Raw genomic sequence first — 20759 nt, forward strand, 5'->3', positions numbered from 1 at the left:
TATATTAAAGCTGCTATACAGAATCTGCAAAACAAACTGGGTTGTCAGCCCTGGCACTGCATTACCATATTGAGCTTCAGTCAGAGGAAGTCACGGTTGCCAAAGACTTTATAAAGCTCAAGAGTGAGGCTGGTGCCATTCCAGCTATGTTAACATTGTACAATCTTCTGGATAATCAGATCTTCCCCAAACTGAAAACTGTTATTCAGGTTGCCCTAACAAACCCAGTTAGCAGCTGTAGCTGTGAAAGGTCTTTTATTGTCTTGAGTCAGCTCCATACCTGGCTGAGAAGGACCATGGGTCAAAGCAGACTCCAGCACCTGGCTGTGATGTCAGTTGAGAAAGAGATGCGTGAGAGACTTGACCACCAAAATGTGATAGACAGATTTACCAACCTCAAGGTGAGGCGACATAGGTTAAAAGAAAAGAAAAAATCTGCAGAGCCATAGTAGTATCTGCAGTAAAGATATTTTCATACTTTGTATACATTGTACCAAAGGCCAAGTGTCTCCATTTTCTAATAATATTTTGTATATTTCAAGGACTCTTCTATTTTTGGAGTGTATTTTTTATGTATCTGTATTGTATTATACATACACTTTAGAAGTGAATCTCTGTCCAAAAAACGCACACAGTTTACTTTTTACTCACTATGAGCATCCTTTATCATTTTTCCCCAGTAATTAAGGTTAGGATATTTTTTTATTTTTAATTCCAATCCATTCTTCTTTGGCAGCATTTTAATAACCTTGATCAGATTTGATGATTTTGTTACAGACTTTTCAAAAAAGTGTTTTGCTATTCTTTCAAAAATGTGGGGATTAAATTGTGTTAAAATGTACAAAACAGTGATGTCATGTTTTGTGACAAGGACCCAGGCACAGAGAGACTTGATGAATTTAAGAAACTTATGATTTAATAAAGAAATTTGCAGACTTGCACAGAGAGGGGAAAATTATGATGACTGATAATGGAGATGAAGACAACAGAGATGAGGACAGGGAGGAACAGGGGTTCACCAAGGAGGCAGTCAGAGAGAACTCGGGACAACTGGAGGCATTTAGGGATGCAGGGACTGACAGAGACGGGGAAGAAGTCTCATTGTGATGAGTAAAGTTTACCTTGCCTGGATGGGCAGCTCTGGGTGCTCAGCACCCCCAAAGCTCTGATCCTAGAATCGCCCCTGTTGGTATTCATTAGGATGAAAAACCACATTAAACCTATCAGAGAGATAAAAAACAAACAAACAAACCCAAAACCAACAGTCTGGTTCTTAAAAACACTGAATGCACAGAAGACCACTAAAGTGCATGATGCCAGAATTATTTTCATATTTAATAAAAACCCTTGCACAACAACTAACCAAGCTGCAGGTGTCAATGTGAGCATGAATGGTTGCCTGTCTATGTGTTAGGCCTACAATAGACTGGCTCCCTGTTCAGAGGGTATCCCGCCTCTCGCTCTATGACAGCTGGGATAGGACGGACTACAAGGCATTTTTGGAAAATCCCATTACAGCACATCTCTATCTACAACTATAGTAACCAGTCATTATTTAGATCAGTTACTGTTCACTGGCTGCCAGCCCTAAACTTTGCCCCAACACAAGGTGATTATTTTATTGATAGTGCTTTTAAAAAGAAGGTCATTTAAAGACCATGAACTTTGTTACAAACAAATTTGTGTCATGAAAATCTGAAATAATTTAAGGTTCACACAACCATGTTGTCTCTGTAAGCATTTAATATTTATAGAGGCAATTATCAACTGCAATCACACAACGTTATTGGGACATGATAATAAAAGACAACTCGTACATGGACATGTGGCATGAAAGATTACAGAGGACAGTACACCACAGATTAGAGGTTTCCATTCAGCAAGGTCAGGTTGATGAATGGTTAATGCGTGGCATCTTCTGTCACTGTATAGCAGCTTTAGAAATATCCATAAGATTCTGGAAGGAATGCCTTGTCAAAGGCATACACAGGATAAGTGATCTTTACTCAGGGGGAGTGTTTATGTCATTCGCTGAAATAACCCAAAAATATGGTTTGATAAGAGAAAATAATTTTTGGAAATATTTACAAATAAGGGATTGTATTACCAAAGGAAAATTTACTCGAAGCTCAAATATGGTGGTGGAGTTTTTAGAATTGTCCAGTACAGCACATAGAGCAGCTGTTTTCTACAAACTGTTTAACAATCCCAAAAAAGAGATATGTGAAAACTTGAGGATTATATGGCAGAGAGATTTGAGTTGTGCAATTTCTAAAGAAGACTGGTGTAGAATTTTGTCACTCTCTGATAAATATATAAGAGAGGCCAGGGGTAAATTTACTCAGTACAAATTAAGACACAGATGGTACTTCACTCCGTCCAAACTTTATAGAATGGGAATCAGTCCCAGTAATATATGCTGGAAATGTAGTTCAGATCCAGGGACATTTATGCATGCTATTTGGGAATGTGGGAAAGTTTATCCCTTTTGGCAAAAAGTATTGGACAAAATAGGAAGGTGGATTGGTTTGATAATACCCTTGTCACCAAGACTGTGCTTATTAGGGGATCGGTCGGTGTTACCTGGGGTTTCAAAATATGACTTTGTGGTTATAAAGGTGGGGGTGATTGCAGCGGCTTGAGTTATTCTCAGTGTATGGAAGGAACCATCTCCTCCAGAATATAATAGGTGGAAAGAAAATATGGTGAAAATGGTGTCGTATGAAAAATTCTTGGCTAGGATTAATGATGATAGGGAGGGCTTTGTTAAAAACAAATAAAGACTTCAATTACAAAAAAAAAAGAAAGAAACATCCATAAGACCTGGTTTATGTTCAGGACACTTCACTCATGTTGCCTCACGATGACAATTTTAACATTTACTTCATGCAAACAATCTTACAGAACTGCTTTCCAACTAGCATTGAACTGTTTAATTACATTTTACCCCTTATTTTCAAATTAAATCGAATAAATCTGCAGCTTTAATTCTATGACTGCCTTATTATTATTTCTATACTGTACCTCCATTGCATTTCAGTACCTCTGTTTTCTCTCCCATAGTTTGTGCTATATTCTTTCTGTCCTCATTCTCTGTCTCCCTGTTTCTGTATTTAGATGTTTTTGGCTCTGGAGCTGCACTTTTCTGATATTTGGTTACCAGGCCTCGCCAACCCGGTGAGTATTTACTGGTTCTCAGTGGTTTTAGTTTAATATTCTTGTGCATACTGTTTTTTAAAAAAAAAGCCTTATTCTGCTTGAGGTTTGTTCCTGATTTTGTGTTATTCAAATGTTGGGTATCCAAATACTGGTCCAAATTTACACCAACTGTGTACTGTCTAGTATATATATATAGCATAAACAGTATAGCATCAGTGTAGGGGATGGACATCAGCCATGATAGCTGTGAAACATCTGAAGCTCACATTAGACACTCATACTCTACAATGTAGGCAACAGAATATATTTATTTATTTAAATTCTCTGTCACTGCAGGTGTCCAACATAACACGTTCAAACTAGAATTTAGATTTATATTTACTAATGTTATTTTATTATTAGATTAATATTGCACAAGTTTCAGTTACCTTTGCTACAAAAAACGGTTAATAACATTACTTTTTCAAACACAGGTATCTGTACTTCAACTTAAGGAAGTCTGTACTTTTGCCATCTCTGGTTAATAATTAATTAGCCAGATAAGGTGTGGCCTTAAAAAACCTCAGCATGCCGAGCCACGCATCATTATTATCACCACGAGTGATTTCAAACGCAGAAATCGGCTAGTTTGGATTGTTTCAAAAATGCCTCCTTTTTTCATTATGCATCAGCACCCTGTTTATACCTTTTGGTATTATTGGCCAGGTGTTTACAGGCTTGAGCTTTTCTCACCACTGCAACACGGACTGGATCTTGGAGCGTGCACCCAACCTGATGGATGAGAGACAAAGAAATCTCACCATTCCAGTGAACAAGGATGGCGAATTTGAGAACTGTAAAATGTTCACGCCTGTGGACTGGGATTTGGAAACCATTAAAAAATATGGTATTAACACCACAATAGGATGTGTAGATGGGTGGGACTATGAGGCTGCACCAGGTGTCTCCACCTTGACCTGTCTGGTGTCTAAATCCAATCGAGAATCTGTGGCAAGATCTGAAAACTGCTGTTCACAAACGCTGTCCATCTAATCTGACTCTTCATGGCTGTCATTGCTTAACAAAGGATGTGATCAATAACTTACTTTGTTCACATTAAAGCAGAAATAAACCATTATGCGTATTTTTGTTTATCTTACAGCTTTGGAATGGACTGATCCCTCAAAGTCTGCATTTTGCACAAAGTCCATCATAGCTTTCTTCGCTGTTGGACAGATTCTGTTGGCTGGTATTGCCTATTTGATCCAAAACTGGAGAATCCTGCAGCTAGTGCTTTTCTACCCTCTGATCATTGTCCTGGTGGCTTTTTATAGGTCAGAAGCTTTTCACATCATAATGAACATATTTTAAACAATGCTGAAAACTAAAAGCTCATACAGGTTTGAATCTGCTTTTTAACAGGCTGTTGCCAGAATCAGCTCGATGGCTGATCACTCAGGGCAGGAAGGAGGAGGCACTAAAGGAGCTCCAGCGGGCAGCCAGAGTCAATAAGAAAAAAGTACCAGAAGATGTCCTAAACAATGTGAATAGCATGTAACACAGAGAACTTTGGTTTATCCATATGATATCAATGTTTTCTAAAGATTCTTTTCCACCTTCAGATAGAGATGGAGACTACATCTGAAAGAAGAAACGTACTGGACATCTTCCGCATTTCATATCTGAGAAAACATTTTCTGATAATGGGTTTTGACTGGTGCGTCTTCTCAAATGGAAATCACATGCATGCTGTATTCTTTAATAACTAAACAATAAATCACAAAAACAACTTGAAACTAAAAACATCACTGTGACCTCTAACTCTAGGTTTGCATCAAGTCTTCTGTTCTATGGGCTGAGTCTGAATGTGTGGTTTGACTCTAATTCAATGCTTTGGAAGGAGGATATGTCAAGCGTGTTTCCTACTCTTTGGAGGTACCGCTTGCCTTGTGGTCCTTGCTGTGCCAAAAGGTATCTTCCCAATCTAAAATTTATTGTTATAATTTTTTTAAAAAAAAGTCACTCGAGGGCTGAGTTTTCCATGTGATTTTCTACTGTTGCCCTATCAGATCTTTCCGTGGTGGTAACAGTCTTAGCTGTGCTCGGGAAATTTTCTGCCACTGCTTCTTTCAGCACAGCCTACGTTTATACAGCAGAATTATACCCCAGAGTTTTAAGGTAACGTCACTCACCAGCAGTGATTCTGGTAACAGCAAGATTTTCTTTTCTTTGTGTTTGTTTTAGTACATAATCTTACAGTGAATTTTACAGCAACAAGTTCTGCTAACTGTCGGTTTGATTGATTTTTCGAGCTAATCAGTAAAATGTAAAGCATTGCAAAAATCACCTCAGTTTGTGTTTGTGCAGGCAGAATGGTGTAGGTCTGAACTCCATGTGTGCTTGAGTGGCGGGTATCATCACACCACTGATCAGGCTACTGGAAAGCTACCATCCCATCATCCCAATGCTAGTATATGGCATTGTCCCTGTTGTTGCTGGATGATTCTCTTTGCTGCTGCCTGAAACCCTCAATGTTGAATTTCCATATCACACCAAACTCAAGTAAGATCAATAGTATTTCTCCTGATACTGATATTTGTATAAATGCACTATCAGTAAGTGTGTTTCTTCTTCTTTTTGACTTAGAAACCCAGCGAATGAAGCAAAGGGAGACGGATATTGTGCTGAAGAAGTTGAAGAACACAAACTATAATTTTTACTGAAACCATAATGGGACTAAGTATAAATCTGTTATGTTAAAAACTGAAATGTACAGTGTATTAAGTGGCTAATCATTAGTTATTGAAAGAGAATTTCTCAGTTTTTATATTAACTTCTAAACGTGTACAAAAAATGGATATAGCCATATATTTAGTTATGTTTTTGTGTTACAACAAACATGCTGAGATCCATACACATCATTTACAGACAGAGGAATTGGGCTAAAAGTTAACCGTGTCTGTAATCAGAGCAGTTTTCCACAGATTGCGTAACTTATCTCAGTTATCTGCATGTACAGAAGTATTTTTTTTCTATGTTTTTGTCTCTTGCACTAAGGTGAAACCTTTTTTTATGCAAAGTGTTTTGTTAAATGTACTGGATAAATAAAATATAGCAAGTTACCGCCTGGTGTTTTGAGTGATGTGTCACCTACTATGATAAAGTGAAGTGGGAAGGAAGTGAGAGGACTGTTTTTACAGCCTTTGGTTGTATTGGTTTAAATATTAATTAGAAATGAGATGTATTTGTGGAGGTAAGAGCTGGGGATGCAATGCTTTAATGAGGAGGCTCTGCTGCCAGTTAGAAATTTAGACAAATCCCAAAACCAGAGGAGAGTCAAGATTTTGGTTTTATTTGGTTTCTTTTTGCTCTTTCTGTGCTCGTGTAAAATTGAGTGCAGTTTTATTTTCATTCAAATGTTATGTCACAGAGCTAATCACAGTTATAGTGAACAGAATCATTATGGCACCTTTAAATGTAATTTATGAGCACTCAAGGAGAATGGAGCACCGACAATTCAGCAGTAATGGAAATTGAAGGAAAGTGTCCTCTTTATTATGATCTGTACAGACATAATAATCCTAATGCATTTGCCTTTTCATAGTTTGTATTACCGATATAAAACAAGAACAAAGAACAAAAAAAGTCCCAAGTGTTATTGCTTTTATGCAATAATAATAAAATCAAGCTAATTTCTGATTTATTTTTTTTATCGCACTTTAAACAGTTTCTTAATTTAATGTTAATCTGTTTAATTCTTTGCATTTTACAAAAGTATTTGCAAGAATTCTTTTTAAAAGCTGTAAAGTTATTTTTGTAAATGCACTTTTAAGTTAGAGTGCATTTACAAAAATAGCTCAGTGTCAAGGAGATGATTCCGATGTGTGAGTATGTACAGGCCCTGCCCAGTTTCTAAAATTAGTTACCTATCGTTGCAATTAAGTTGTAGGTTATGTCTCGGCACGCTATCATTCATTAACAAGAAGCACATGAACACACTGCAAAGCTTGGACAGGATGGCCTCAAACACAGATTCAACAGGGTTTTCTGTGCCGTCACCGTCTCATCTGAGCTGAGGATAGAAAGAGAGCCCAATTTTATAATAATCAATCAATGAGTTTAGTCAGACATTCATAAAATAAAAATGCCTTGTGGTACTTGCATTTCTACTGACTGCTCATGCCTCAGATTCATCATGCACCAAGTCAGCTGCATGCAAGCCATCGATCCTTGTGTTGAGCGTGTCCAAATCCCTCATCGTAATTCCCCTTTCGTCTGAACAGTTGTTGGTAGTGAAATATGCAGTAGAACTCACCGTTTAAAGGCGCATAACTGTACATGCTACAAATGAGCACAAGGTTTGTCAGTCATTGTTCAAAATAAAGAGAGCAGTGGGGACAGTTTTTGATTAACAGTCGATGTAAGCATCTTTCAGCTACTTCTTAAACATATTCTGGCATATCTCCACTTTTCTAATCAATAGTGGGAAACTTACAGGTGGTCCTAATCTGTACATTGAATCAAATTAGCAATTGCTATGTTATCTGCATCACATATTGGACTAAATAAAATGTTTCAAAGATGAAATGTTTGGTGGCAAATGATAACGTTTAACTGCAAATGTCTATCTATCTATTCTAGCAAGCTTTTATTTTGTGTTGTTTGTAGCCTTAGCTTTGCTAGTAGTTTTATCCTGTAGCCTATATTTTAGTAGTAACCATTTGCCAAGTGATTAAGTTAGCTCTCAGCTTTGTGAACGGGAGATGAGAGAAGGAAAGTCTAAAAAAATGCAGACTATAAGAGCACATGAACAAAGATCATCATCACAGTGACACAGAGCAGATTGATATATATGATGTAGCATGCAAAACAGGGCTAAAGTCTTTAAGTTTTCTAAAATTTCACAAATTCTACATTAGCACACAAAAGACAGATTTAATCTATCTTTGTTTATTTTTTTTGACGACTTTTTAACCTGACAAAGTCAAACTGAACGGAGTTCATTATTTGAATGATTGTGGCTTAGTAATGATGCAAATGGAGAAACACATCATTTGTAGCATGTTAAGATCCACTAGATTTACAAAAAATTGTTGTTTGATCACAAACCAACAGTCTTATCAGCACAGGCTAAATATGGAAAATTCACAGGGCCACTAAGAAGACTTTCTAACACCCCCCCCCCCCCCCCCCCCCCCGGCCTGTTTGTGGCTCAACTGTTGTGAGCTCGTTTTTCTTTTCCTCATTCCCTAGAGCCTTGTTGAATGAGGATTTGGGGAAAAACAGCGTGTTGTATATTTACAGTTTATGCATCAGAAGACATTTAATAAAATACATTTCCCTGACATAGTTTTCAGAGATATGTGCAGACTGTGCAGTTCCGATAACAAACACTGGAAATATGGGAAAGTCTCTGTGTTTGTTTCTTTTATTTTTTGCTTGCCTGGTTGCGCAGTTGCATTTTGGCCAAGTTTTTACATGCTGCATCACATATCTGCAGATCACAAAAAACATGAGTATCCAGTTTTTACATTCATAGTTTAGTATGTTTTTTTTTTAAATATTTCAATTTAGTAATACATATTAGATATCTAACACATCTGCTTACAATTATAAAGTTATAAAGCTGGAAAGTTATATATATAAACAATATAAAGTTTAAAAAAAAGGACAGACACTAATCCATCAGACAAGAGGAATCACTGATTAATGTTGCAGGTGATTTTTGTTTTTGTAGAAGTCCAACATCCCACCTTAATTTTTTCTTGCAATGTTTGCAGCAGAAGCACGCTTTGTGAAAAAAGTATTTGTCTGCAGTTATTTTTTCCATCTGATAGACTGGCTTTAGACATGCTGAGCACATCTCTCCAGAAGCCGGTTGAAACTGAAGAAAAAAAAACAAGACTGACCTTAGTGGAAATGTTTTTTTTTTTGTTTTTTTTTTAAAAACCAAAAGCATTTATAGTAAACCACAGTGAAATGAAAAGTGAAAATCAAATATATATTTTTACTTTGAAATGCAAATCAAAGACAGTTTTTAAGATCAAAATAGATACAAAAGCTTAAATAAGCAAATAAAAAACAAACAAACCAAACTTTAAGCCTTATAATTGATCTCTTTTCATACACAGTCATATATGTGACAGCTTTCACATAACGAACAGGTAAAACGCTGCCAATGTGCTCCTATTCGGGCACCAGTTTATCAGTCTGATTGATTGGCAGCTTCACTTCTGGGTCTGTGGTGACCTGAATTGTAGATGGACTGATTACGACATGCCTTGTGGACGATGTCACTCTTTCTGTATGAGAGTTGACCACAGCGGAGGTCTTGGAAGAGTAAAACTTTGTTCCGGATCCTCCGGTCTTCTCATGTTTGTCGGTGACTGGTTTTGTTCCTGTGATACTGTTCCCGTCACAGTCTGTCTGAACCTCGAGCACGCTGAGCTGTCGAGGACTGAGTGGGATGGAGGTGGATTGTTTCTGACCTTCTTTTCGTGGGTCATTTCTGTTTTGAGCAGGGCTGTTGCATATCAGCGTCTTTGTCGTCCGAAAAGTCTCCTCCAACTTTTGGCTCTGCTGGCACGTCGGGCAGATCAAAGCTTCTGGTGGTGCCAGGTCGGTTTTATCTGTCTTTCTAGCTGCTGATTGGATAGTGATAAATGCAGGTGAAGGTGGAGGATTCGACTGAGGTTTCACAGAGGCTTCATCAGTGCTCGCATCTTGCCTTGCTGAATTAGTTATGTTTCCCTGCATAGTAGCACTTTTCAGTGAGTTTGTTCTGCTTGACCCAATGCTAATTTTATTATCACCGCCAGAGGATGGGGATCCTTGTATAACCCCAAAGGATTCTTTGAACAGACGTGATAAACCAGCAATATCTGAGTCAGATTTCAGTGTAGAGACGGAATAAAGTGCCTTCTTTATGGCTTCCTCTACATCGAGGATTCTTGCTAAAGTCTCCTCTTTAAGAGTCGTGATTTCCACACTCGCTCGCTCAAGATCTCCAAAAACGTGTGCCATCGACGACTTGTTTTCAGCGCTTTCTCTTGATACTGGCAACCTTTCGTCTTTGTTGTCAGCTCTGACCTTGTTTTGTTTCTTTTTGTTAGAGCTGACAACCCAATCGGGGACGTTCTCAAATACTCTCCTCAGAGACCTTACATCAACCTCACTTGTGTCTTTTTCAATTTCTTCAACTCGGCTCAGAAAGCTCTGCAGTTCCCGCTGTTTTCGTAAGTTGTCAAATATTTCCATTGCTGCTGGTATGTTCCCTCTCACGATCTCATCCATGTGAACTGACAGTCGCTGTCGGCGCTCGTCGTCAGTCTCAGTTCGCCCTTTCTTTTCCCTCATCTCAACTTTGCTTTCTTGCTTCTTGATTTTTTTCTCATGCTTGTCTCGACTGTCAGTGGTTTCTCCACAGGTGTCACATGATTGATTGCTTGTAATTTCTACCACATCTGGATCCACATGTGCAAGAACAGACATTTCTTTATTTCTAGCCACTGGTTTCAGGTTTTTGTTGTCTGGTTGGGGGATTTTCAGTCTTTTGGGCTTTACAGGGGCAGTCTTTGTCTTTTTACCTCCAAATTTCTCAAATGCATCATGGAAATCTATGTGACTTTCATCTGTTTCATTCGTATCACTTTTGGCTGCTAAATCCTGGGTTCTTTTCTCCTCTGCCTTGATATCAGAATTATTTTGGGTTGACTCATTATTGCTTTGTTTCTCCTTCAGATGTTCTGGTTTAGGTGGAATGGCTGGTTTTGGACCAGTAGGCTTTTTGCTTTTCTCTAAAATGAGTCTCGTTGTTGGGTTACTCTGGGTTTCGTTTTGGTGTGGAGGCTCTGGATTTGCTGCAGTTGCCTCTTGTTTCACTGATATTTGACTTGCTTCAGTTTCAGTCACAGTGAAAAGCTCGTCAGCACTGGTCGTTTGAATAGACACCACATCCACGTGTTGAGCTTTTTCTCTGTGAGGCTTTGAAGAGTTTCTGTATATCATAGCTGCTTTAAAATCTCCTCTTGTGACATTAACGTTAGATCTTTCTAAAGATTGCAAAGCTGCTTTAATTTTACCGTGAAAAACAACTTCCTCATCCTCCTGTTGTGCAGGACTTGTTTCCAAACTCTGTGTAGTGACCATAGGAGTTTCTAATGGTTGTTTCTGCGCCCCCCCTGCACCTTCCTGACCTTTGTTGCTGCACGATTCAGGAGTGTGTGTTTCCTCAGGAGTAGCATCTTTGTGGCTTGTCTCTATATTTTTGTGCTGGTAATCTGTTTTCTGTGCTGAGGTGAAGTTTTCTTGAGAAAATTCTTCTTCTACTCTTGAGCGTTTCACAGTATCTGCTGTAACCGAGGGAAAGAGCTCCTCAGATGATTTCTGAATAATAGTCTTTTGTTTTTCTTGTGATGACTGATACAGTGCAGTTTGGAGGTTAGAAAGCTCTTCATTCTGATCTACCACCTTGATTAATTGAGCTTCGTGGGCACCAAGCTCGTGATCTTTTTTCTCAAAATTTTCATAGGACTTCTGCGTCGCAACTTTGGGACATGCTTGCTCTTGTGCTTCATCAGTACATTCACTGCTTGTACTATTTTCCTGCACATGAGATAATACCCCAGAACTGCATCCTGCAGAAACATTTTGACCTGCGTATATATTTTTGTGGATCTTTTTCTTTGGTTGGTTTTGACTTGGGTCTCCAGAGAACATGCTTTTAAGCCTCTTTACATCCACGGGTACCCACTCAGTAGTTTCCTGCACTTGATCACTTTCCTTTTCATGAAGAACTTCCTGTCCAGCCATAGTTTGGTTTTCAGGGAGTTCTTGAACTGCTTCTTCAGTCTGAAGACTTTTTAAATACTCAAAATCTCCCTTTTCAATGCAGCTTTTGAATAGTTTTACACTCCCCTTTACTTTCCCTTCTGGTGTTATTGATCCTGGGCATGTTTGTTCTTGAGAGAGTTCTAGTAGATCATCTTGGACTGACTTAGTAGCAACTTTTATTTCTTTATGGCCTTTTTTACTCATGTCAGCCCTTTCCAGCTCTGATTGATCACATTCAGCACATTTTGGAGGGACGAAGCTCTTCACATCCTTCTCATTATGGTATTTGTAGAGGGAGTAAACAATGACTTTGGCACAGTTGTTGTCATCCTCTTGGATTACCACTCCTTTTCTCAGAGAGTTATCTTGATTGAGAATATCCTCAACAAGCTGAACCACACTGGCAGTTCTGAACTCCGTGTCCTTGTTCGCATTGAACTGATGCTGTTGAACAGGCGCCGTCACCGCCGTGGTCTCGATATCCCCTTTGCTATCCTCCTTTAGGTAAGTGACCTGAGGTTTTAGGTTTACCCGTGGTAGCAACTGGAGTATGAAGTTTTGGGCACCGCCTTCAGCCACCTCGTCATGTTTTATCTCAGGCCCACTCTCGGATAGTGTAAACTTAGCTTTTTTAGCAATCATTGTCTCATTGACCTCAATGATAAAGCCAAACGATTGGATGACTCTAATCTGGTACAGGAAATTCAGCGTTTCCTTGATGTTCTCCACCATTGTCTCAATTTCATCCTCGTTCTGACATCTAATTTTGTCAAATGGCATTGATTCAAAAAGATGGGTTCTGTTTTTAACATTGGTGGTCGTGTTGTCCTCACTTGCACCGCTACTGCTTATGATTTGAGTTTTTGATGTATGCACAATGGAGGGCTCTCTTTGTATGTTGGTGGAGATAAAGGGGTTGTTTTGAAAAAGAGCTGCCCTTGTTTTAATAATTTCATCATTCTTTTCCAAATCGGATAAGCTTATAGACTCCTCTTCAAAGAGTGCTTCCTCAGTGGAAAACTCATCGTTACATGAGAAGTCGCGTTCAGTTCTTTGACTGACATGAGGACATGGTTGTTCACGGAGCTCTATTGCTAAATCATTGCTTGTGCTTTCATTTTTTCTGTGTATACTCTCACTACAAGCCATTTCAAATAGCTTTTTTTGTTTTTGGACTTCCTTTGTCTCATCCCCGTTAATAGAGACCTTTCCCTGGAACATTTTACCCAGATTTGGCCCAGACATGTTCACAGACTGACTCTCAAATATCCTTCTGGTAGCCTGAACGTCTAGTCTGACCGTCTCTTCCTCACACTCTCTGTCAGTGTCTGGACTAATACCAAGAGATTTTTCAGCTTCCATAACCTCTTTAGCACTTTCTGCACGAGGCGTTTCTTTTGTTTCCTCCAGAACAGCCAGCGTTTTACTAAAATCACATTGTTTCTCACTTCCCCCTGCCATGTGCATCTTGGGGGTGTAGTGAGACACTTTGTTACTCGAGCCACAGTTCTCAAATATCAAGCGTTTCGAAAGGACCTCTCCCTCGTATCCGGTTACGTCAGCTGTCATCCTCTCTGAGCTCAAAACTTCAGCAAGCTCTTCATCCACAACATCATCCAGCATCTTCAGCTCTGGATGGGTGTGCTTCAGCAGACGCCTCAGTTCACATTTCTGCCTCTGTTGGTATAACATTTCTTTGGAAAGCTGCGGCAGATTAGGTTGCGGAGAATTTGTCCTACAGCTTTCTTCTAATTCTGGCTGATGTCTTGCTGAAGGAGGTAATGGTAAGTCCTCTTTCTTTTCTTGGACACTTGAGTCTTCTGACATCTTAGAAGAACAAAGGAATGTTTCTTACTGTTTCATCCATTTAGAGAAATTCATGCTCCAGAGCAGTCACACCTACTCACAGGAATGAGAGCCATGCCAGGTGATTTGTTTTCCTCATGCCACGTGTTAGCTGGTTAGCTGAACTCCAGCAAGTACAACCACAAATGCAACCACAAAATGAGTAAAAAATAAAAGCGTGAGGAAGTCTGTGAAGGGAATCTGTTTCTTTATTTTGCAGGTAAGCAGCATATTTTGGATTTTTGAGCCAAAGGGAACACGATACTGCTCACTGTGCAAATCCAGTGTGCACAGAACAATGTGCATCAATAACAACATCATGCAACACCACAGTGACATTTCACTTTACCTTGATTTGGTTTACTCTTTTCCCAGACTCACGTGACACTTTTCGTTCCTGCAAAGAAATAATAATAATAATAAAAAAATTACACCAGCATTATTGTTTGGCTGCTGCCAGAAATTCACTTATCAATAATTAATTTATGATGTATTATGATGACATATAGATAACAAACTTCAATGTGTAGCTGAAAATCTACACTATAAAGGCTGGTGGAATAAACCTTTAACTCTTTACTTTCACCTTTACTTTTACCTTTTACCAAAAAAAATTTTAGTTTTTTTTTTTTTACCTTGCATAAAAATCTCTGGGATAATTCTTTCAGTGTGTAAACTTTAAACAAGTTTACTTTCTATAGTTAACGGTGAACTAAAAAGAAGGGGAGATGTAACGAGTAAGCTGACATGTACCAATTTTACAGGACTGTTTGCGGATTCCTTGGTTCCCGCTTTGGACAGATAGAGAGCTGATATCGCTTTCACCGAGACAGAAAGTTTCTCCTTGGTTTGGACGAAAGAGCTGTCTCTGAAGTCTGCAGCTGACCTCCTCTTTTCATCTGCAGAGACATCAGACATGGGAGCTTTAATGTTGAATTTTGTTATGGCTCTGTTTAGAAGTCAAACTGATCAGGGTTGTCTCGTGGCATTTTCATCATCGCCATCATCGACACGCAGCCAGAGTCCCTCAGAAGTCGTGACTCCTTTAACACCATACGGCTGACGTCTGCATTATTAACAAACGGCTCGTGCTGTTTGTTAATAACACAGGTCCCAATTCAGGGTCCAGCACTTTCGAAGCTGATATTTAACAGCTGTCATGTGGCTGAGTTATAAATGTACCGCTTGTTGTGGAGCAGGAGAGATACCCGACTCTGCTGACACGCATACTAGTTAAAACAGGCAAGTCACTGCAACAACGGTTGACTAAGCATCGAAGTTCAAAGGTAAACAGACGTGTCTCAAAGCTGTTTATGAAAGTACAGATACTTTATGAAATCATGAGTCCACAAGCTGGAAAACACGGCAAAACATTCTCTGCGACCAAAGAAGAAGAAACATAAAACTCATTGCAGTACCAGTTAACTAATATTAATAATAGCTACTAATATGTCCAGATTTGGGCAACTGTTGAAAATGTGAATAATAGCCATTAGTTTTCACCTTCTACCATACATACTGTATTAAGCTTCTTTAAGAGCATGTGCCACTCCTTTCATTCAAAAATATAAATCTCTACTCACAGAAGAAGAAATATTCCCAGTTCCTTCCTCCCTATCTTCTTGGTTTCTTCCAAACTTTAGTTGTCTGTTGGTTTGTGTCGTGTCATGGAGCCTCTGCCACTCGCTCCTTCTTTCTGTCTCATTCCTCTCCAGGAAACAGCTGACCCTTTCACCCTCCTGCACTTATTCTGGTCTTGTAGCACACCAGCTATTTTTGTCCGGTTGTGGAGTGGCTTACTATTCCTACACCAAGTTGAGTCATCCAAAGCTTTGACCGAACTCACTGAAGACAGCTCTCCAAGGCACGTCTAACGTCTTTGTTTATTTTTGTTATGTTTTTGTGCCCAAAGATGTTTCTTTCAGAACAAATTTTTGAAAGAGCCACATGTTTATTTTCTTTCTGATATTTTCATCTTAAGCTGAATCGTCTTCATCAGTTTGTTACTTGACCCTGAATTTATAGAACCAAACCATATTCATCATAGTTCACTGTTTACTCATTACCTAAATCAAGGCGCAGTATTTCCCGGTTTTATCAGCCGGTCTTTTACCTGGAAGGTTGCACTTTGAAGCTCGCTGTAGCTGCTTTCATTATAGCAACGTGTAATTTATGACATGAACTCGCGTTGTTTGTTTATGTTGCTACTCACGTATCCCTAATCAAACTGTAAAAAGTTTTAATCCGAGCTCTGCTGATAACTACTCAATAAAGAGATAGTCCTTTAATCTTAGAAAAGTGCCACTATTGTTCTGAATGCTTTAAAAAAAAACATTCATTTTGTCCGTTTCTTTCACATGATAGCAGGCAGGGTAATATGATATTCAGGCTGACACAACCAAAGCTTTGCTGAGCTAGAAAGAAGATACTCACCAGCTTGAGATGCTGCAATTTTTTCAAAATCAATACCCCCTATTGTTCTTCTCCTCTCTGGCTGGGTCTGATTTACTACCTATAGAGAGAAACAATAAACATGACTGCTGCTAAGTAAACTCATTGTGCATCATAGTTTCTATGTGTCAATACAGTTACATGGAAAATCTAAGCATTACTAGAAAAAATATGCTATTATATGAATGAGAAAGAAGTAAGGATTCATTAGACCTAAGGCAGGTCAAGAACCACTGAAGTGTGTGATGGATGAGCCAATCTTTTGTGAAACAAGTGCTCAAAACGATGTTCAAAATTAATGATTTTTCTCACAAACAGCTGAAAACACCTTATTAACTGTTAAGCAGACAGGAAAATGAAGTGTTTTCAGTGTGTGTGGTAGTTATTGGCAAGGGAAACGCTGTGCAGCTAGGAGAGAGAATGGATTCCACCAAATGTTGGGAAATTCTAAATGCACGTCTTTTTCTTCTTCTTCTTTTGGCTGTTCCTTTTAGGGTTCTTACAGTCTCTCTAATATCTTTCTGCACCTCATCCTTCACTGCATCCATGAATCTTTGGTGGGGTCTTCTGCACATGTCCAAACCATCTCAGCCTTGTCTCCCTAACTTGTTTCCAAAATGCTTAACCTATCCACCAATGAAAGTCTTAGCATCTTCAGTTTTGTCAGCTCCAGTTTCTTTTCCACTACCACTCTGTAAACCTTCTTTTCCACTCTTGCTACTATCTTTCTGTCACAAATGACCCCTGCCACTCATTTCTACACAAAAGATCACTCCAAAAGTTCCAGCTTCAGTTTCTTAAACTATTTAGCGGCAGCATAATACTGAAAGTGAAAAGGTGGTGGTGTGAAATACTTTAAGTTGACTGAAGCTGGAATTTCTGGAGCGAAATCAATGATAGCTTTGTTTATGCATCTTTGCACTTCAAGAAAGAAGAAATGAATATTTGCTGTATTTACAAATATATAAAAACCCTGATATTTTTCACACATGCTTTCATCTGTAAATATTAAAATTCTTTACCTTTTAAACTAACTGTGGGTCTATTAGGGAATCTTAAAGTAATAATGAGGTTGTATTTACCTTTCGAGTTACACGATCATCCTTCACATCAGTTTTATCAGCGCATGTTTCCATTCCCTGTTCCTCCACAGCGATCTGTACATCCTCAACCTCTCCGTTCATCTTTGACACGTCTGTCGTGTAACTTGATGTGAAGTCTGCAGCTCTAAGGCTGGTCTTTGCGTTGTTTTTAAGAGAGGCCTTTGACTCAAACAGAGCTCTCAAGGCCTCTATGGACCCTGTGCTGCTTTTAAGGCTGCTCATTGATTTGCTGCGGGTCAAATTGGTTTTGGCTCGAGACTTTTCCTTCTCGCTGTTTTTCCTCATCAGAGACTCCAGATGAGTCTCTTTACTTTCCAGTCGAGGTGGCGTTATCTGAAAAGGATACACAAGGGAGGGAAGTGTGTGTAAATCCAGCTGCAGTGATTATTCTTTTTCCTGCTATGCCATTGATGCTTTTCATTAATTGGACAAACAGCTAAAAAACACCAGAAGTTACCTCCTTTAGCACCTGGTTTGGCTTTCTGTCATCATTATCTACTGAGGGTCCTTGAATGGATTTGTTCCCTTTCACAGCAGTTTGATATCTGTCACAAACACTGCATTAATGATTTGATGTCACTAATGACCTACAAGTAGCTTAGAGGGCTGCACAGATACAGAGAGACTGATGCTTTTTCTTTTTTTTTTTTACCTGGCCACCAATTGGGACACTGATGTCGTCTTGTCCTGCAGCCCCGCATCCGTCCAGACTGGCTTGTCACATGACGAGCTGAGGCTCTTCAGCGATTGGGTACGCCTGATATTGCTCTTCCATTCCATGATCAGGTCACGGGTGCACACAGTTTGGATAAATCGCCTAGAATACAGACGCATAATCGATAACATTTGATTATGTTTACATTTCAAGTCCCATAACAAGCATTTATCTTCACTTCATTCAGCTCCACTAACTCACAGGTATGAAATGCCTTGACATCAATAATGCATAGCTCTCAGGGAGTGAGAGAGAAGGATTTGGACGTGTGCCTTTCAATTTAACAGCGATGCAGAGTGCAGCAACTGCTCGATGTAAAGACACGAACTCGAGTTTGATGAAAGCGAGATGACGGTGTAAGTAAAGGAAGTTTTGAGAAGAATAGTTACCTTACAGATGTCGGTCAGTGTCTGCTCTCTGGGAAAATCAAAACACTTCCGCAGCATCACAAGACCTGCACACGGTATAAAGGCTTTGCGAGCAAAGTCCTTTTTCTTCCTCATTACCTTTGACTGTAAAATGTTCGATGAGTAGCAAACCGGGTGTACTCTAAATCCACTGACGTTATAAATTAGGAAAACGTTTATCGTGCAATCCTCATTTTGCTCTACCATGTATCAAAGAGCTATTGCATTGTGTTGTGGCTCCTGTGCTCTCAGGGGAATCATTGATGTTGGATTTCAGATTAGCCCTCTGATGTAATTGTGTGATCTTTGAGCAGCAGTACACTCTCTATTAAGTAAAAATTAGATGTACTTTATTGATCCTGAGGGCGCCTGGGCCATTACAGCTGCAATGTGGACAAAGGAGAAGCATGTAGAAGGCATTATTAAATCAAAGGAATTATGATGATACTCATCTTTCATGCTGACAGAGCGACCTGGTTACAGATTTACAGATTTATCGCTATGTGAGAGTAGTAGCAGTATTTTGACTGTCCAAAGTTTGCACTGTTGTGTTCAACTGAAATTTTCCTAAGCAAAATAGAGAATCAGGAAGGAAGAACAATAAGTTAGATACAAAAAAGACTTAAAAAAACAAACAAAAATTCACATATGTGCAGAATTCCCAACGTTAACACACCATTAAAGCAGTTTGGCTGTTCATGGAAACGGCTCATTATGAGGTTATGAGGCTCTTATACTTTAACTGTGAATAGTTATGCTTGTTGAAGACAGGCAAGTGTGTAGATGTGAATGTATGCAAATCAGCGTGGATCTGAAGTGGGCCAGACTAGTGAAATTCCCCCTTTCTGTCACTGTAAGCAAGTTTAATGCATTTAATCCCCGAAGTGCATTCTCAACTTAGTTTTTCAAGAATTGCTCTTGTAGTGAAGGAAATAAGTCTTTGAGCACTACGCTTGGAAATGTAAGAAATAAATGTGTAGCTCATTGATCAGACTGATGTATATTTCTAAAACATGTTTATGTTAATTCACAAAAAGATTTTTTTTTTATAGATAGTGAAGGAAAAGGGAAGTTTTCTGTCATTTAGTTATCTATTAATTACTGTGGTGTCGTATGAATGGCCAGGTAGAGATGTTTAAAAACTGTAAAGCTGTAAAAATACAGTAAAAAATTCCAAAGTTGATTCAAAGCCATCCAGTGGGCCAGATTGGAGTCTTTGCCAGAGTCAGTTCTGGCCCCCAGGCCTTATGTTTGACACCCCTGATTTAAATAATTTTAAGGAACTTTTTCAGCATTTACAACGTTGTCATTTAAAAAAAAATATTATTTATGAAATTAATTTATAAAAAGTCATTAGCTTTGTAAAAACCTCTTTGGAGGCCCCATTTACAAGGCTCTTATTTTAAATCAGATTCCAAGTTGCTGACTTTCCTTTGGTTTCAGGAAGCCAAGGGAGGAGCAAGTGTTGAGTAAATGTGTCTCCACCCAAGAATTCCAAGAGCTCCTGACCCCAAAGTGTCAAATGAGAGAAGGAGGAATCTTGCTGACAGCATCAATACTAACGCAGGACCCCCCCCCCCCCCCCCCCCCCAACCAGAATTCACTGCCACACGCTGCATTATAATGTCTGTGAAATGTGTACGCAGACTGCCAACCTGTGAATAAAGCCCATATAAACCACTGCTGGCTTTTCCTACAGCCATAGCCACAGTGTGTATGCAGACACAGCAACTCCCCACCCCCCTTATGTTAAATAATGCGCAATTTTTGATAACTGTGCCATCTTATGGTGAGATATATTTACTGCAGTAAATCCATACAGGTTAAGTAATGTGTTTAAAGCTGCATTTAAGGTATTGATTTTTTTTTGGCCACTTGGGGGCAGTGAAACAACCTGAACATTTACATATTATGGCTAATTTATTATTTGCTGTTTTTCTGTATTTTTGTGAGTCTGCGCTGTGAAACACAGAACAGTTACATTTTCTATATAGTTAAAATATACACGAATTGCTTTGATTTTTAAGGTAATCTGACTGCAGACACGTCTTTAAAAATTTTTTTTAATTGTATTGAATTAAGATCTTCCAGTGTGTAGAATCTAATTTGAATGCGGTGGTATTTAGATTCTTACCCGATCTGAGCACATTTTTCATGTGTCTTTTTTAATTAATTAGATAAATAAATTATTGATTTATTACCTCCATTTCACCAAGTAGATGTTATAGACAATGGAAGCTTTTGTCAGAGCGCACAATTCATATTCCC

General features: G+C 38.9%; 1 protein-coding gene and 1 pseudogene across 5 annotated transcripts; one reads left to right on the plus strand and one right to left on the minus strand.

The window, feature by feature from the left end:
• The first annotated feature begins 521 nt into the window (after nt 1–521).
• On the plus strand, nt 522–8691 carry LOC146511450 (solute carrier family 22 member 13-like; annotated as a pseudogene). Its single transcript, XR_014876240.1, has 8 exons — nt 522–3177; nt 3865–4045; nt 4301–4472; nt 4561–4681; nt 4761–4855; nt 4966–5109; nt 5208–5316; nt 5506–8691. The product of XR_014876240.1 is annotated as a solute carrier family 22 member 13-like (transcript).
• Nucleotides 8692–9234: 543 nt separating this feature from the next.
• LOC146511451 (xin actin-binding repeat-containing protein 1) lies at nt 9235–19420 on the minus strand. Of its 4 annotated transcripts, XM_085173369.1 has the most exons (8): nt 18474–19420; nt 18022–18186; nt 17827–17914; nt 17349–17702; nt 16249–16327; nt 14569–14714; nt 14165–14212; nt 9235–13797 (listed from the first exon to the last, which is right to left on the minus strand). In XM_085173369.1, exons 2-8 carry the CDS (start codon nt 18147–18149, stop codon nt 9325–9327), a joined length of 5316 nt encoding a protein of 1771 aa, XP_085029495.1. In that variant the 5' UTR covers nt 18150–18186; nt 18474–19420; the 3' UTR covers nt 9235–9324. The 4 variants fall into 4 exon arrangements, with proteins under 4 accessions (XP_085029495.1, XP_085029494.1, XP_085029496.1 ...); XM_085173368.1 differs by lacking the exon at nt 18474–19420 and having other exon boundaries at nt 18022–18395; XM_085173370.1 differs by lacking the exons at nt 16249–16327; nt 17349–17702; nt 17827–17914; nt 18022–18186; nt 18474–19420 and adding an exon at nt 15399–16215.
• Nucleotides 19421–20759: the final 1339 nt, after the last annotated feature.

Source organism: Neolamprologus multifasciatus, chromosome 9 (genome assembly GCF_963576455.1).
Source record: "Neolamprologus multifasciatus chromosome 9, fNeoMul1.2, whole genome shotgun sequence".
NCBI lineage: Eukaryota > Metazoa > Chordata > Actinopteri > Cichliformes > Cichlidae > Neolamprologus > Neolamprologus multifasciatus.